At 44.7% G+C, this 18300-nt stretch overlaps 1 protein-coding gene across 9 annotated transcripts in view; it reads right to left on the bottom strand.

Moving 5' to 3' along the window:
- The window catches only part of tns1b (tensin 1b), a 307710-nt gene that overhangs the window by 116054 nt on the left and 173356 nt on the right, over nucleotides 1-18300 (bottom strand). Inside the window, exon 1 of one of the 9 annotated variants that reach the window (XM_056264012.1) lies at nucleotides 12218-12625. The exons of 6 other annotated variants lie outside the window; for them this stretch is intronic. In XM_056264012.1, the coding sequence (XP_056119987.1) occupies nucleotides 12218-12238 (21 nt within the window). In that variant the 5' untranslated portion in view covers nucleotides 12239-12625. Of the gene's footprint in view, nucleotides 1-12217; nucleotides 12626-18300 lie in introns of those variants that run through there. 2 more of the 9 variants (XM_056264014.1, XM_056264013.1) reach the window with 2 other exon arrangements.

Below are 18300 nucleotides of genomic sequence, written 5' to 3' on the forward strand. Positions count from 1 at the left end.
TACGGCCAACATCAGTAATGCAACAGCAGGTGCCAAATCATTTGGCATCAGAAACTGCTTACAGTTTACTACATTTCACTAATGTATTACTTTTACTTTTGTTGAAGTGATGAAACTGCACATTTTTGTGCAGTTTTGACAGACTGATATATTTGAGGCTGTGGATGATTGTCCTCCTGACAACTCCGTACACAAAGTTATTCTGGAAAAAATATATTTTTTCATATATATGTGTGTGTGTGTGTGTGTGTGTGTTGGTAGATAACTTACAAATTGTTGTCAGTTACTGATTACAAAGTACATGACTAATTTTTAATCAGTACCTGACTTTCAAATATCAATTGATTAATTGGCCTGACCAATAGAGTGTCCTATTACAAATTGTATCTGACCAATGGCATTATAACGTCTAATATGTTTTGTTGACACGGCGACCGTTACTACTACTTAAAACATTGCAAACACAAATAAAACCCAATTCATCTGAATTGCCACAGACTACTTGACTTATTTGTATTTAAAGTGAAGATTTCGGTCTTTCTGACACATCTTTGTCATTTGCAGCTGTTTGCAACGAACTCCTCAGGTTACGAAAACCCTTAGTGATTATTCGTTTATGATGGGATTTCTTATCTTAAGTGGTTTGTTGCAACCGGCCGTGTACTTTCCGACTCATGTGATCCCAATCTTCATGACGGGTGCTCCATCAGCCCCAGCGTGCAGAACGTGCCACCCGCCAACCTGCAGTGATAAACAACCCAAGCAAGCGGCGGAGCTTTGTTTCCGCAGAGCCAACGCATTCATCCGTTTAAATCTGCAGGCGCTGAAGATGCTGCAGGGGTCTTAAATCAGTCCCAGAGCCTCGGCTTCTAACGCAGGAATGCCGTGGCGCGTGTTTCTGCCTCCGTCAGCATCTCCTCCCAACCTTCGCAGCCTCCAAACATTTGTCGGAGACAGACTTCAACTTGCTATTGCCTGAAAACCTCTTAAAGATCGCTGCTAATTTGCTGTGACCTCGTGAAAAGCTGGGCCCCAATCTAAACAGCCCCATGTTGGTTACATTTTGGCTATCTTGTCAGATTTCATGTTCGCTGGCAGTGTAATTGAACAACCCTGGAGAATGTGGACATCTTGAATGCATTTGCTCTGGTGCCGTTCGAAAACAGTGGCTCTTTTAACATGGCAGTCAACAAGGATTACGGGGAAGTCTATCTGTCTGAGGATCGTAAAGCGGAATGGAAAAGTAACTAGGTGTATGTGATGGTAGGATAACAGCATGATCAGGCCCAGACTGATTTTGCCCAGATATTTTGGGGCAAAATCTGTAGAATTCTGCAAAATTAATGTCAATAGATTCTTAAATGGAGCTGAAATATAATCAAATTAGCCAAAATATATAATAAACAGACAATCAAACAAGGGCCTGAGAGAATGTAGTCCTCTGTGATTGAAGAATTATACAAAAACATTGTTTGTAAAAATTCTATTTATAAATTATAAATATTAATATATATTCCCTAGGGGTGTAACAGTACACAGAATTCATGGTCCGCTACGTACCCCGGTTTTAGGGTCACGGTTTGATATGAGTTCGGTATAACAGGAAAAAGCAACACATACCCAATGCTAGTTTTCTTTTCAATTTATTTTGATATGTGTTAGCAAACTATTGAACAATAGTGTGTGTTAATCCCAGCCATTTTTTGCTATATCTACATCTGTGGTTGATCTAAAGTGCAGGATGGTCAATATAAATATAATTTAATGATGTAGTGATTGAGCAAATACAGTAAATTGTGCAGAAAGTTCTGCGAGTGCAGATTCCACACGAGTCTGGTCATAACTCAAACATCTGCAGAACCTCACACGATGGGTCGTCACAAAAACTGCAAATAGTATGTTACGTGGAACTAAGTGTTAGTTCTCTTACGAGAGGTTCTCTCGTATTGCGTAAGCTAGCTTACGCTGCGGGAAAGATTCATCTTTGCTGAGATATTGAAGCCAAAAAATTATTTCATAATTTTGTATCCATACACAACGCAGTTCCTCTGCGGCAGACCTAGAGCGGGCTAGCTAGCAGCTCATTGGTTCGCTCAGAGAGAACTGCTTAAGCCTATGGGAGAGCGGGGCTGAACCCGCTTCCAATGAGAGGCGCCCGCGCGCTCATTGCGTCATGACCCGCCAGAATGGGCGTGGCCATGGTGTATATAAGGCGCTCTCCCAGGCTTATATGTTGATTCATTTCATCTTCAGCAAGCTGCACGCTTCTGCTGTTCCTGAGAAAAGCCATCGCCGTCGAAGAAGGCATCCTCTAGCGAGCTCAAGGACCCTGAAGAAGCCGGCCGTCTTCGCCACCTTCAGCCGCCCAGCAAGCTAGGCCATCCGACGATTGTATCCTTTCTCTATTTCTAAAAGAGCCGAGCGTCTTTTTAAAGATGTCTCGTTTTTCCTGCGGCTCTTGCCGCGCTCGTCTCGAGGACGGAGACCGCCATGTCATCTGCGCTCTCTGCTTGGGACTCGAGCATGCAGAACTCGCCCTCGCTGATGGAGGATGCGACCTCTGTGAAAGCCTGCCGTTATCGTCCCTGCGGGCACGACTTCTGGCAGTGAAAACCGCTCCCGCGCCGCCTATTCTCTCGCCGCGTAAAAAGAAACGCCGCTCTCAAAGGCCGCCGGAGCCCCCAGCGGAAACATGCGGGCCGCCGCCGCCGCCTCCCGCTTCCCGCTCTCCCTCCCCGCCCCTGCCGGACATTCAGTTGCCGCCGAGTGGCCGCTCTGTTGTTTCCGATGACGCCGCGGAGGAGAAGGACTCCTGTTCACTGCTCGCTTCTGACAGTGAAGACTGGTCATCTCTCGGATCCGCGAGAGAGTCGACGGGGACCCGCGCCGGGATAGAAGAGGAGCTGATGCGCCTCCTCTCACAGGCCGTCGAACGCCTCGGTCTCGAGTGGTCTCCTCCACCCGAGCAGGCCCCGAACCGAATGGACGGTAGCTTTTTTCATCGGCGCTCGACCCCCGCGTGCACCCGGGCCGCTCCATTCCTGCCTGAACTTCACGCAGAGCTGACAAAATCCTGGAATGCACCGCTCTCGGCTAGAAATCGCTCCGATGTATCCGCCTCGCTGCGCTCGGTGGACGGAGCCGCCGAGAAAGGCTATGCAGCCATGCCGCCCGTCGAGGACTTGGTCGCCACACACCTCTGCCCGCCCTCCGCTAGATGGCGTTCTTCACCCACGCTTCCTTCGAAGGCTTGCAGAGCGACCTCGAGCTTTCATGCTCGCGCTTACGCCGCCGCCGGTCAGGCCGCCGCTGCGCTTCACTCTATGTCTGTCCTCCAAGTGTTACAGAGCGATATTCTCCGTGAATGGGCCGAAGGCGGTAGAAAACCCCCCCCCGCCGTCACGGATTTGAGAAGTGCTACGGATCTCGCCCTTCGCGCCACTAAAGCCGCCGCACAAGCTCTGGGGAAATGCATGGCCAGCCTTTGTGTTGCTGAGAGACACTTATGGCTCACGCTCGCCGACATGGGAGATTCTGAGCGCGCCGCGTTTCTCAACGCGCCCCTCTCCCCGACGGGCCTGTTTGGATCTGCCGTCACGGGAATTGTCGATCGCTTTTCTGAAGTACAGAAAGCTTCTCAGGCGATGAACTTGTTTCTACCCCGCCGCGCTAGCTCTTCAGCGGGCCGCTCTCACGAGCCCTCCGCCAGAGCCCCATCACAGCGCCCCCCTCCGCAGACTCAAACAACTCAGCGCAGTCAGAGCGGCCGCCCTCGCCCTCGCTCTCGCTCTGACAGCCGCCGCAGACCGCCGCCCCCCCGTGGCCCGCGACCCAAGATCACGCTGAAGCCTGATCATCAGAAGTCTGCCTAACAATGTCAAGAAAACGACGGTGCTCTCCCGCCGCGGCCGGACCGCCGTCAAAGCTTCGCCCTCTGCCAGTCCCCGTTATTTCGCCGACTGCTGTAGTGTTGACCGCCACAAACAAGCCGGTGTCCCAGCCCGCTTGCGAGCGACAAAAAGCCGTTTTTACGGCTACCCAGAGAAATCTCAAAAAGAGAAATTTTGCCAGTTGTGTAGAAAATGTGCCCACTATCATGTGTTCACCCATACACACAAGCATAACATATCCCGTGTCTCTATCAGAGCCCCATCACATGAAACGGGCACAGCCCGCTCTAATATCAGAGAACATAAACACGCCCACGAGCTCGTGCACGTGTCCCCTCTCTGCTCGCTCTGTGTCACGGCCCATAGACTCCTCTCTGAGTGCAAATCCCGTTGCCACACACATTCAAAGCGCGCCCACACACTGTGTCCAGCCCGCTATGTGCAGCAATCAGGGCAATACAGCCATTCGGCCACTAGCCGCATGCTCCAAAGCGTGGGAAGCCATTCCAGGCATTTCCCCGTGGGTGTTAAGCATTATAAAGAACGGCTACCTGCTACAGTTTCGCCGCCGCCCGCCTCGTGCGCGCGCGCAGCTCGAATCTTCTGTCAGCCCGCTGGCCGCCGGCACGCTCCGCTCAGAAATTGCGACGCTGTTGCAAAAGGGCGCGATAGAGAGGGTCCCGCCATCTATGACCGAGTCGGGGTTTTACGGCCGTTATTTTCTGGTTCCCAAGAAAGACGGCGGCCTCAGACCGATCTTAGATCTCAGGTCTTTGAACAAAGCGCTCATGAAGAGACCGTTCAAGATGCTCACTACCAGGAAACTCCTCGCGCAGGTGCGCCAAGGGGACTGGTTCATATCTCTAGACCTGAAAGACGCCTATTTTCAGATCCAGATAAATCCCCGTCACAGGCCATTCTTACGTTTCGCCTTCGAGGGTCTTGTTTATCAATACGCCGTTCTCCCGTTCGGCTTATCTCTGGCGCCCCGTACATTCACGAAGTGCATGGATACGGCGCTCGCCCCCCTGCGAAGCCAGGGGCTGCGCATTCTGAATTATCTGGACGACTGGCTGATTTTGGCCCAATCACAGACGGAGCTTCTGTCGCACCGCGCAGTTCTCCTCGACCATTTGGAAACGCTGGGCCTCTCTGTCAACTGGACAAAGAGCTCCCTTCATCCCAGTCAATCGATTTCCTTCCTAGGAATAGATTTGGACTCGGTCACGATGACGGCTCGCCTGTCTACACAGCGCGCGCGCAGTGTTCAGCGTCTAGCCGCCTCGTTCCAGATGGGCACCCGCAGGCCTCTGAAAACTTTTCAGAGGATGCTGGATTACATGGCCTCAGCCTCCGCTGTACTTCAGCTGGGCCTTCTGCACATGCGCCCGCTTCAGTTCTGGTTGAACAGCCGTGTACCCCACCGCGCGTGGAACACGGGTCGCCAGCTGATCAGGGTTACGCAAACGTGTCTCACGGCGCTGCAGCCATGGACAGTAGCAGAATGGTTTCGTCTAGGCGTCACGATGGGGACCTTTTCCTGCCGAAAAGTCATCTCGACAGGTGCATCCAACACGGGTTGGGGTGCAGTCTGCGAGGGCTCACCGGCCTTCGGCCACTGGTCGATTCAGGAAAGCCCATTACATATAAACTGTCTGGAAATGCTGGCGGTCGAGAACGCGCTCTCGCACTTTCTCCCGCGCATCCAGGGACACCACGTCCTGATCCGTTCGGACAATATGGCCGTGGTCTCCTATCTCAACCGTCAGGGCGGTGTCAGATCCAGAAATCTCTGTCGACTGACGCACCGCATTCTAGTTTGGTCTCAGAGCCGCCTGCTCTCGCTCAGAGCGACGCACGTGCCGGGCCATCTGAACGACGGTCCAGACATACTGTCCAGGAACCTCATCTCCACAGGAGAATGGTCCCTGAACTCACAGACGGTCCAGTTACTGTGGCGACTATTCGGCAGAGCAGAAGTAGACCTCTTCGCGTCAGAAGAGAACGCTCACTGCCCAATATATTTCTCGAAGAGCGAGGACGCGCTAGCCCAGGAATGGCCTCGCCGCCCGCTCTATGCATTCCCTCCGATCGCTCTGTTACCACAGGTAATTCAGAGGATCAGGGACACACGCCACTCGGTGCTCCTCATAGCCCCGCGTTGGGAGAGTCAGAATTGGGTTCCGGAGCTCACGCAGCTGTCACAGACAGCCCCGTGGCCCATCCCAGTCAGAGCAGATCTCCTCTCTCAAGCTCGCGGCACGATCTGGCACCCCCATCCACAGCGCTGGGCGCTGCATGCATGGGTGATCAACGACTATTCGTTGATTTGCCAGAGGGAGTAAGAAACACTGTCATACAGGCTAGAGCACCTTCCACGAGAAGGCTCTATGCGTCTAAATGGTCTGTGTTCTCAAAATGGTGCACCGACAAACAGCTGGACCCACGGTTGTGCGAGGTGCCGTCTTTGCTTGTTTTCCTTCAAGAGATGCTGGACAAGGGCAGGTCCCCCTCCACTCTCAAGGTTTATGTGGCAGCCGTCGCGGCGTTCGCGGAACCCCGACGCGCTCAGTCATTGGGCAAAGACGAGTTAGTCATCCGCTTCCTCAGGGGAGCTAAGAGGATGAACCCTCCGCGGCCCCCGTCGGTTCCGGTTTGGGATCTTTCTATAGTCCTTGAAGCTATGAAAGCACCCCCGTTCGAACCGCTCGAGTCTGTGGATCTGAAATACCTCTCGCTCAAAACCGTTTTCCTGACGGCTCTGTCCTCAGTTAAACGCGTTGGGGATCTTCACGCGCTCTCATCCAGCGCCGCGTGTCTTGAGTTTGGACCGAATGATTCGATTGTCATTCTCAAACCTAGGCATGGCTATGTCCCGAAGGCGATTGGTACCCCGTTCAGGGCTCAGATTATCTCCCTATCGGCTCTGCCTTCATCCGATAGTGAGCGCGATGCCAATCTCCTTGTCCGGTGCGGGCTCTGAGATTGTACACTACGCGCGCTGCCGCGTTCAGACGCGCTGAGCAGCTTTTCGTGTCGTTTGGGGGGCGCACCAAGGGTCTGGCCGCCTCAAAACAGACACTGTCTAGATGGATAGTGGACGCTATCGCCTCTGCTTACGCATCTAAATGCCTGCCCTGCCCTCTGGGCATCAGGGCGCACTCCACTAGAGGCATGGCCTCATCGTGGGCATGGTCCTGTGGAATTTCCATTCATGACATTTGTGTGGCCGCGGGATGGGCCTCCCCGTCCACTTTTGTCAGGTTTTATAACTTGGAAGTTCCCGCCTTGCAGGCAAAATTACTAGCTGTCTGACGAACAGCTCTCTAAGAAGCTGCATTTCTGGAGGTCCCTCACAACCGGTTCGCCCCTTGTGCTCTCCTGTAATGCTTATACACTTCATGTGCCCGCTCTGCTGGCCCCATACATGCTTATGTGTACACTTCATGAGCCCGCTCTGCGGCCTCTTTGTACATTCACTCCACGTTAAGAAATTCCCCCGGTATATCCCTGGGTTTTTCATGAGTGGATTCGTAGCGCGCACGGCGTTGGCCAGGTGTTCCCGCAGCGTAAGCTAGCTTACGCAATACGAGAGAACCTCTCGTAAGAGAACGAATCGGTTACCTAACGTAACCTCGGTTCTCTCTAGAAGAGGGAACGAGTATTGCGTTCCCGGCCGTGCTTGCGCTACTAGCGTTTCGCTTCACGCTGAAATAAATCAACATATAAGCCTGGGAGAGCGCCTTATATACACCATGGCCACGCCCATTCTGGCGGGTCATGACGCAATGAGCGCGCGGGCGCCTCTCATTGGAAGCGGGTTCAGCCCCGCTCTCCCATAGGCTTAAGCAGTTCTCTCTGAGCGAACCAATGAGCTGCTAGCTAGCCCGCTCTAGGTCTGCCGCAGAGGAACTGCGTTGTGTATGGATACAAAATTATGAAATAATTTTTTGGCTTCAATATCTCAGCAAAGATGAATCTTTCCCGCAGCGTAAGCTAGCTTACGCAATACTCGTTCCCTCTTCTAGAGAGAACCGAGGTTACGTTAGGTAACCGATTCGTTCTCCCTTGATAAGATTTCTGAAAATTATAAGAAAAAAGCTTCTTAAAAAAAAAAAAAAAAATTCCCATCAATCCTGAAAAAAAAAGTTTTGTTTTGTCACGGTATGAACTTGTGGTAAAGATCCCCATGTATGATGCTAAAACACGGCACAAGAATGTAAACAAGCTTAACAGCACTCCAAAAACACTCTCAAATTTACGAGTGAGTTCTCCTGTCATTTACCTTCAATCGCTGTAATTTCCATTTATGCATTATGCATAATTCGCTGGTATATTTGAACATGGGATGCAGCTTTTCTAGGAGGAATGCTGAGGATCGTGTGTTGATCTCATTGTTCGACGGCCGGCCAAACTCTCTAACGGCAGAGATGCTGATTTATTTATCTGGTGGAATCCAAGGCGACAGTAAATACATCTTCCATCCATGAGATCAAATGATCCTTGAACTTCAATAACAGTGCGTTTTTTAAACGCACATTTATCACATTGAATTCCACACTGGACAGTGTTAGAGTGCTGTGGATCTGAACTCGTCTGCCTCTCTATGTGTAAGCGGGAAATGTTGGAACTGCAGTTACAGAGGAGCTCGAGGAGCCTCTAAATCACAGCTGAAGCCAACAGGAGGAATGCTGGAGAAAACTGCTCCGAGCTCAACCAAGCTGCTAGTATCTCTTTCGACTATGATTACCTGGAGATCAAACGTAGACAAAGCAAGAGAAAGATTTTTTTTTTTTTTTGCAAGTCTAGTCAATATACAAAACCATTATTACTATAAAAATCTGCCTCAAAGGGTGTGTTCACACTTGTAGTTCACTTCTCTTGGGTTTTTTTTATGATCTGGACCAAAAAAGAAAATACATTTAGTGCTAGTTCGCTTAGAATGGCTTTTATGATGTATATCTTGCAACAGAACTTACAGAACATTCAGAACAATGCTGTGTGCTGGGCTAAACGGTATTTTTTATTGTAATTTTACCAGCTGAGAACTCGGGGAGACATTTTAAAATGTGTAAAGGAGTCAAAACAGCACCAGGAATTCCTCGGTTGCACACAAACGAAGATCTGCTGTAAGGAGATGGTGTTTCCGACACCTTTACTGAACTGTGATGGGCAATGTAGCTCCTGAGAAGAACCAGGTATGTTTGAGCATTCTGTCCTTTATAGGGTCGCATCTTGTGACATCACGTCATGTTTTTGGATGTTAAGTGGTTTATTTATTAATTAATTAGTAATTAGAAATAGTGGGTTGTTTTAACCCAATTTTGGGTCAAATATGGACAAACCCAGCCATTGGGTTACATTTTTAAATTACATTTTTAACCCAATGTTTGAGTTTGTCCATATTTGACCCAAAATTGGGTTAAAACAACCCAGGATTTTTTAGAGTGAAGATGGATCACTTCCACATACAAAAGTATGGGGTCTAAGATTTGAATTAAATTCTGTAGCAAAACTCTAGTGTAAAGCACCATTATTGGTAAGCATATTCAACTTATTTAATTGAAAATCATGTAAGAAAATAATACATTTAGAGGGCATTGGATATGTATAACTTTATGGATAAGGGGAGCATCAGTTCGGAAGAGCTTTCTGTGGAGTTTTCCTGATGTAGATTCAGTGTGGGCCTGCCAATAAGTCTTATGTCTCACTGGAAGAAATAGTAACTTTCTCTTAGAAACAGCCTTGAACATCAAACGGGGTTTGCAGCGATCAGACAGCTTAGTCGGGGACTAACGAAATGGTCAATTAATTAGCCCTGTCGAGTGACAGCAAATCTCCTTCTTTCACATCGGAGTTTTAAGCTCAGTCAGCTGATAGTTTTACTACAGTACACGCATGAAGATCAAATACTGTACAGTAGGTTTCTGATTCAGAAGATGATCATCAAGAGCTTCTCAATTATTAACTGAAGGGTTATGCACTTTAGAGTATTCTGGCTATCAAAAAGGAACATTCTGGGGACTGATAAAGGAGAAGAATATGCAAAAGCTCAAATGGAGTCTGGGGAATAAAACACATTTGTTATGAGGGATGCAATCATGAGAAAATGAGACCATCTATTTCCCCCTCTCGCTATCTCTAGATAATGATAAATACACTAAATGTGTTCACAACAGCATTATTTCTTTTTCCCCTCAATTTGAGACAAATTAGTTCAAATTGCATCTGCAAACGTGCCAAAAACACAAAGTGTGCATTCTTTCCCACGATTGAGGTGCAATGGACGAAAGGGGAACAAACAGAACTATAAATGTTGCAGGGGTGTGCACAGAAGGCATAATAACGCTTTTTAGCACTAGATTATCATCAGAGTTTTGCCAACTGAGAATTTGTAATAACATGCACATTGAAAAGCCAAAGTTTATCTAACCGTTGATGTCATAAACAAATTAGTTGAGTTGGCGTATCATAAATAACCAACACTAAAGAGTCTGGTGTTTGACATTTAAGGTCACAACTGCCTGTCTTGACCTAAGGGTCATCAGGTTATGTCTGGTCAATGGAGAAAAATCTGTGTTTGAACAAGAATGAATCTCACTAAAACATGTCCAGGTCACATTTCACCCTAGATTCAAAAGGAGAAAAAAAATATATATATATATATTGCATAAAGAAAATGACCATTTTAAAAGTTTCTGTACTGTTTTATTTTAATGATGATTATAAATATTTATAACGCACATTCTCATTACTGCAATGTGTACAGATGTTTTTTTTATTATTATTTTTTTTTTAAAGAAAATAATCTCACGATTATTACTATTAATACTATTAAAATACATAAATACATAAAATAAAATATAATAATAAAATAAAATAAAATATTGGCTGCATGTTATTTCAGAAAATGTCTAATATCTTTTCATTATTTTTAGGGTGTAATATGACCAGGACCTGTTCTTGACAGGTCTGGTGAGATGCGCATCCACACAATAGAAAGCCACACGCCGTGCTGGACTGTGCCACAGGGGGACGGCTATTGTTCAGCATTTAACAGCAGCTTTGTCATGCTGTCAGCCGCATTTGTTACAGCAAAAAGGGAAGCTCTGAAAACATGCCACTCAGAGACCCCGATCAAAGCTGAGTGTCCTCGCTGGGAGACCACAATGACTCCTACACCAGACCTGAGACTGACAACAAACTGAGCTAATATTTCAATCTGAAAGTTCAGAAAATCCAAGCCACTTTCAAAGCAATTCTAAAATACAGATACAGGCAAACATTCTACATCAATGCAGCAATTAACCGTAAACAGCCGTATACAACCGTATACAGATTGTTTCAAAGCCGCTTCACAGTAATAAACAGGAAAATAACAGTGTTCATGTTGTAAAATTCATCAATTAGGAAAAAAAAAAAAAAATCAGGAATACAAGAAGATATTGACATCATTATTCAGCTCAAGTAGTGTTGTTTCGATTCAGTTCAATAACTGTTGCCAAAGCCAATGTTGAACAGATAATCAGCTGAAAGCTTTAAGCAGCTCTATACAACAGAGTCATTATTCAACTCAAGTCAGTTCAATGTTGATTCAATGCTGTCATTTCAATGTTAGACTATTATTAACTAATTTCGATTCAAATTTTGAAGGGTAATAAGACTTTTGAAGGCTAATCACACGACCTTGTGTATAAGTTCAGATTTAATATCTGTAGATGCATGTGCTCAGTCTGATGCCATAAAACAAGACATCATTACATCAGTTAAATGACATTTAAAAGCTACAGTGAAGGGGAAGTTTTTCAGTGAATAAATGTAATTCTGCTCCTCAAACAAAGCTATTGATGGCTTCAGAAGACTTGACATATAGTCATATACACTACTTTATTGCTGATTCAACTGTGTTTTCCGTCATTTTGTGGAGTTTAGCGCTAAAAACTGATCTTCAAAACATCATGAAAGAATATCGTACAGGTTTGTAACGACATGAGGGTGAATAAATAACAGAATTTGAATTTTCAGCCAAACTATCCAAAGCCAGTGTTTAATGTGGCTACATTTCTCAACATCACCACAACAGTCCCACGCTTTTCATTTTGACTGGGGAAAGCTTCACTGTTCTCATCTCACTTCTACAGAACAGAACACACAAGTTTTGCAGTCTGAGCTTTTCCTTAAACACGCCTGAGAACACTCTCTGTTTTCACAAAGAACAAGCAAACAAACTGCTATACACGCGCAGCTGCGAGAGCAAATGAGGTTAAAATTCCCAAGATATCTGGCAACGTTCTCAGCGCCAGCGAGCCGTGTCACCATCTCCTTACCTGATACACAGCGGTGGCCATCCTCAGCGCGTGTGTGTGTGTGTGTGTCTGTCAGCCCCAGTGCCGCATTCTCCTCTGAGCGGAGAGTCTTACGGGATCGTCCGGTCCGACTCACAGGCAGAGCAGCGCACCTCTCTCAAACACACTGTAATCCAGCCAGCAGAAGTGTGTGTGTAGATGTGTGCGCAAACACGTCTGCTTTCTTGGCTTCCTGAAAAAGGCTGAAATGTTGACTCACATTCCCTGTTCGCTCTAGCCAAAAAAAAAAAAGAGGATCATAAAAGATATTCACACTATATATGGCTATGGATAGCAGAGCAGGTCAGATCCAGACGCAGCACCTTCAAACCCAACGAGCGCACGGCACGGGAATCTGCCAAGTCTAGCTGCAGGCTACTGACATTCTCCTTTCCCTCGCACTTTTTTGCCCTCCCTTTTTTGCTCCTTCTCTCTCTCTCTCTCTCTCTCTCTCTCTCTCTCTCTTTCTCCCTCTCCCTCCCTTTTGCTCTATGTGAGCATTTATGGAACAGACAGGGGGAAAAAATTCGTAGAAAAATATACATTAGGTCCAAAATTAACATTTGTCAAGCGCCAAATGAAAGGGAAAAAAAATGGCTTTGGTGAGTAAATAAAACAAAGTTACACATCAGCCGGCCAATAACTTCATCAGGAATGGCAACGTTAGAATGTTTATATATGATGATTTATTTATTATTTTCTTGTAAAGAGTGTGCATATGTGTGTGGGTGTGTGTGTCATTTTAAACTGTATTACAATATTATTTAAATGTAATAATGTAATACTTAATTTGTGATAGAACTGTGAATAAGTTCTATCAGATAGAATAAGTTTTATCATATGTGAAAGTATTGTCAAATTAAGTGGTAAAATTCAAATCTATATATAGACTAAGACTTTTGCACAGTACTGTATGTATATATATAGGCTATATATATATATATATATGCTGTATATAGAGTTATTCATGGTCACAATGGAATAAGGATAATAAATAAAGATGAATGCTAAATATTTCACGGCTGATAAATACCTTTAAAATAAAATTATTTAATAAAATTAGTTATTTTAAGGACCATTAAGAAATTTGTCATTGTGACATTAGTTTCATTGCAGTTACCCACACTGAAATTACTGCAATGCAAATAAATAAAAGGGTTCGCAGTATAGAATTGCATTAAAGTTTACAGTAATGACAATCACATTTGATTAAATGAGAATGACAATAAAAAAAATAGTTGAAATTCCCAGCAGGTTTTGTGGGTTGGACTTGGTTTTGACAGACAAAAAGCCTCTTCATCAGCCCTCTCCTTCTCTAGCTGTTATCAAGTTCTCAGTTTACAGGTTTAACATGAGTTGACAAGCTCAAAGGCAAACTGAGTTACGTAGAGGAGCGCCTCAGAAACGCCACTCAGCGTGAGGAACTGTGTAACTGTGAAGAGCTGATCTGAAGAACAAGACAGATCCTTCAGTTCTTCTGCCCCCAGACTGACTCTGACGTATACAACAAACCACTGTAAAACAGCCAGAGCTACATCCAGCAGTCTGCGCTTTTCTGAAACATGCTCCCAATCTGATGGACTTCAGACAAAACACAACAACACTAGATTTGTAGAGCTGTTCCTGAAGGAAATACCAGTTCTAGCAAAGCAGCAAATCAAAACAACGCAATTTCATCTTTGGGGTGTAAATAAATGCTAGACAGAAGTGCAAAATAGATAAGAGAGATTTTCTAAATATAATCTTAATTTAATAAAAAATAAATAGAGATAAAATAGAGATAATAGAGATATTATATTCTTCTATGTACATTTCTGAAATGCACTTTCTGTAAAGCTGCTTTGAAACAATATGTATTGTGAAAAGCGCTATACAAATAAATTTGAATTGAATTGAATAGATAAATAGCCATAAAAATAAACCACGGTCACTCAAACTTCTGAGGAACACAGGCAAATGATCATCCAGGCATCACTAACATCATGGAATTTAACACTGTCTTCAGGGCTGTTTGAGACCAGACAGAACCAAAGCAATTACTGAGAAGATACTGACAGGTTTAGGGCTCTAACCCTCTGCCCTCGGGATACAAACTTATTTTGAATTCTGATTCTCCTTTCGTTTAACTGCAACACCGCATTAGGGCTGTTTGATTGGGTCAGACAATACTATTGAGATGATTAATTCATTGTTTATATTAAATGATAAAAATATAAGAAATGAAATAAAATATCAAATAAATCAAATTAAATAAAAAATTCAAAACACTAAAATAATAAAATAAAATAAAAGTACACTAGTTTGAAATTAATTAAAAAAACAAATCGTAACTTATTACCGGTACTATATATTTACTAAATTCAATCACACAGTTTTGTTGCTTAATAAGGCAATAACCACAATTTAATTAAGTTAATTGTGCAGCCCTAAACCACATAAGCAATGTAAAGTGACGTAAAAACATCCTTGCAATGTAATTATCCAATGTACATGGAAAAGTTTCATGTTTTTCAATTTTGAAAACCAGCCGACCATCAAAGCCAACAAATTGGTTTATCAAAGGTTTATCTGAGCTCTGATGACGAGAGCATGATAACATTATCTGTTTTCACGAACGGCACACAAACTATTAGCGTAACAGCCGTCTCTCTCCGTGTGTCTCTCTTTGAGTCGGACTGGAGTGAACATGCTCCTATGAAGAGTCCGAGAAGCACGGCACAATGTGCTCTATTGAATCCAGTCGGAGGGGTCCGTTCACTTTACACACCTTTCTCCCTTCACTGACAAACAGCCTCACACACCCACAGGGAGCAGTGATGTCACAGCCCAAACAACATGCATAACTACCATTACCCCCTGGTCAGGGTTTGGCTGCTTCCCTTCAGGTAGTTCAAGAACTCCATAACTACATCACTGTGTGGACAAACAGCATCTTTCTCTATTGACGACCATTCAAAAAATAGTTGTGTACTGATAAAAAATCATGTATCCCCCCCCCCCAAAAAAAAAAATTCTGAACACCATATTAAAAAATAAAATGAATATAATATGATATGATATAATATAATGTAATAATATAATAATTGAATAAACTGACTGCTCTCCTCATTATAACACTATTTGTTCAATGTATAAATTAAATATAGGTTCATCTTTGTTAAAGCTGTATTTTTTTCAATTTATTAACATTAATGACAGACAACAGCAGCAATATTAGTCTGCTGTCACTTTAAGACCGAATACACGGCAGACCGAATATACTGACACACATACAGTTTCTTTCTCAGCTGTTCACTTATGACATAACCGAGACAGTACTTGCCAGGTAATTTGACATAATTGTGTGTGTATGTGTCCGTTCAAGTGCAAGTAAACGCAAAAGAGGAATCAATTTGGTCTTCGAGCGCAGTCTGAAATCTCTCTCTCTTTCTCTCTCTCTGCACGGTTCGGGTGTTTGAGGCTGCGTGCGAGTCCCGATTTCCGCCTCTTCTTCGTGTTTAAATTGGTTTGAATGTGTACATTGGCAAGACAAACCCCGTCCAAATAAAAAACTTTAACTTTAGCGCGGTTAAACTTGAGCAGCTGATCCGTGAATCACATGCGTGCCGGACCGTTGGGGCCTGGTCCGTACAGATCACGGATCAACTGCGATCCTCTAATAATTAATGAACACACTTATCATCATGATTGCTATCTTACCAGAGATGGAAACAAATCCCACTCCAGTAAGTAAACGTGTTCCTGGTACGTGGTCCTCAAAAGCGCGTCGCTCCACATTTTCTGCTACACATCGTTTATTTTTACCTGTGCACTCCTGTGTATAAGTAACCGGTTTTCCATTCTTAAGCCTAATAATTGTTGTTTCATGTGGAAACAACTTGAATCATAATGTTCCAGGTTGATTCTGAAAAATACAGCTCTTTGTGCTCCTAAAAATACAGACAATCATTTGTCGGGGCGTGACTACGTGCACTCCTGCCATCTAATCAGCATTTCTGATGGTGGTTTCCACAGAGCTCTTTTTATTCAGCACACCATCCTATTGGAAAACATGAGCTGTTTTGTTTGCTGATATCAAAATAATTATACAGAAGATGTCAGCTTCAAAGTGAGATGTCTGTTCGGAGTATCCCGTACCAGATGTTGGTGAGATGTGGGACGCAGAATCCAGGATTAATGACAAGCCTGACGAAAGAGGAGGAGAAGAGCAGAGGGAAAGCACAACTATCCCATCTAGCAAGATATTGGCCATGTCCCAAATGCAGCACTTGATGTGGACTTCGCTTGCTTGCTAGACCGTGGGGCGTTGTGTTACAAAACGAAGTAGTGCAGCTGCTAGCCACCTTTGTGGTGAACTACTACCAATATACACGATGTTATGTGGTGACATTTCACAACTAGCACTCAGAATTACTTTGTTTGGATATACACTCACCGGCCACTTTATTAGGTACCCCATGCTAGTAACGGGTTGGACCCCCTTTTGCCTTCAGAACTGCCTCAATTCTTCGTGGCATAGATTCAACAAGGTGCTGGAAGCATTCCTCAGGGACTTTGGTCCATATTGACATAATGGCATCACACAGTTGCCGCAGATTTGTCGGCTGCACATCCATGATGCGAATCTCCCGTTCCACCACATCCCAAAGATGCTCTATTGGGTTGAGATCTGGTGACTGTGGAGGCCATTTTAGTACAGTGAACTCATTGTCATGTTCAAGAAACCAATTTGAAATGATTAGAGCTTTGTGACATGGTGGAAGTAGCCATCAGAGGATGGGTACATAATGGCCATAAAGGGATGGACATGGTCAGAAACAATGCTCAGGTAGGCCGTGGCATTTAAACGATGCCCAATTGGCACTAAGGGGCCTAAAGTGTGCCAGGAAAACATCCCCCACACCATTACACCACCACCACCAGCCTGCACAGTGGTAACAAGGCATGATGGTTCCATGTTCTCATTCTGTTTACGCCAAATTCTGACTCTAACATCTGAATGTCTCAACAGAAATCGAGACTCATCAGACCAGGCAACATTTTTCCAGTCTTCAACTGTTCAATTTTGGTGAGCTCTTGCAAATTGTAGCCTCTTTTTCCTATTTGTAGTGGAGATGAGTGGTACCCGGTGGAGTCTTCTGCTGTTGTAGCCCATCCGCCTCAAGGTTGTGCGTGTTGTGGCTTCACAAATGCTTTGCTGCATACCTCGGTTGTAACGAGTGGTTATTTCAGTCACTGTTGCCCTTCTATCAGCTCGAACCAGTCTGGCCATTCTCCTCTGACCTCTGGCATCAACAAGGCATTTCCGCCCACAGAACTGCCGCTCACTGGATGTTTTTTCTTTTTCGGACCATTCTCTGTAAACCCTAGAGATGGTTGTGCGTGAAAATCCCAGTAGATTAGCAATTTCTGAAATACTCAGACCAGCCCTTCTGGCACCAACAATCATGCCACGTTCAAAGTCACTCAAATCAACTTTCTTCCCCATACTGATGCTCGGTTTGAACTGCAGGAGATTGTCTTGACCATGTCTACATGCCTAAATGCACTGAGTTGCCGCCATGTGATTGGCTGCTTAGAAATTAAGTGTTAACGAGCAGTTGGACAGGTGTACCTAATAAAGTGGCCGGTGAGTGTACATCGATAAAAATAAACAATGTGTTTTCCTAATAAGATGTTTACATGACACAAAATTCTGATAGACATATGCCAGGCGATTTCTAGAAACTGAAATATTGTTTTAATCAAGCAATCAGGTTAACACGTTTACATGATGTGTGCATAATCGCATATGACCAAATTCTAATTTAAATCTAAATGCGCATGTATACTAAACACGATCATAAATACTTCAGCAAAACAGAAGACTATGCATCCATCTTTGATTACGAACAACAACAGAAACACAAACAAAGAACGCAGACCTGCAAAAATCCCCTATTAGATGTCGGCATGTTATGAGTCTGACATATTTCCTGTGTCCTGGATTGTATTATCTTTAATGATCCTCTTGGTGCTGCCTGTAATAAGCATCGTTATGGCTAGAAGTAACACTCAGGATGGTG

The sequence above is a fragment of the Rhinichthys klamathensis genome, unplaced genomic scaffold (assembly GCF_029890125.1).
Source record: "Rhinichthys klamathensis goyatoka isolate OS25496 unplaced genomic scaffold, OSU_Roscu_1.1 h1tg000212l_1, whole genome shotgun sequence".
NCBI classification, from domain to species: Eukaryota; Metazoa; Chordata; class Actinopteri; order Cypriniformes; family Leuciscidae; genus Rhinichthys; species Rhinichthys klamathensis.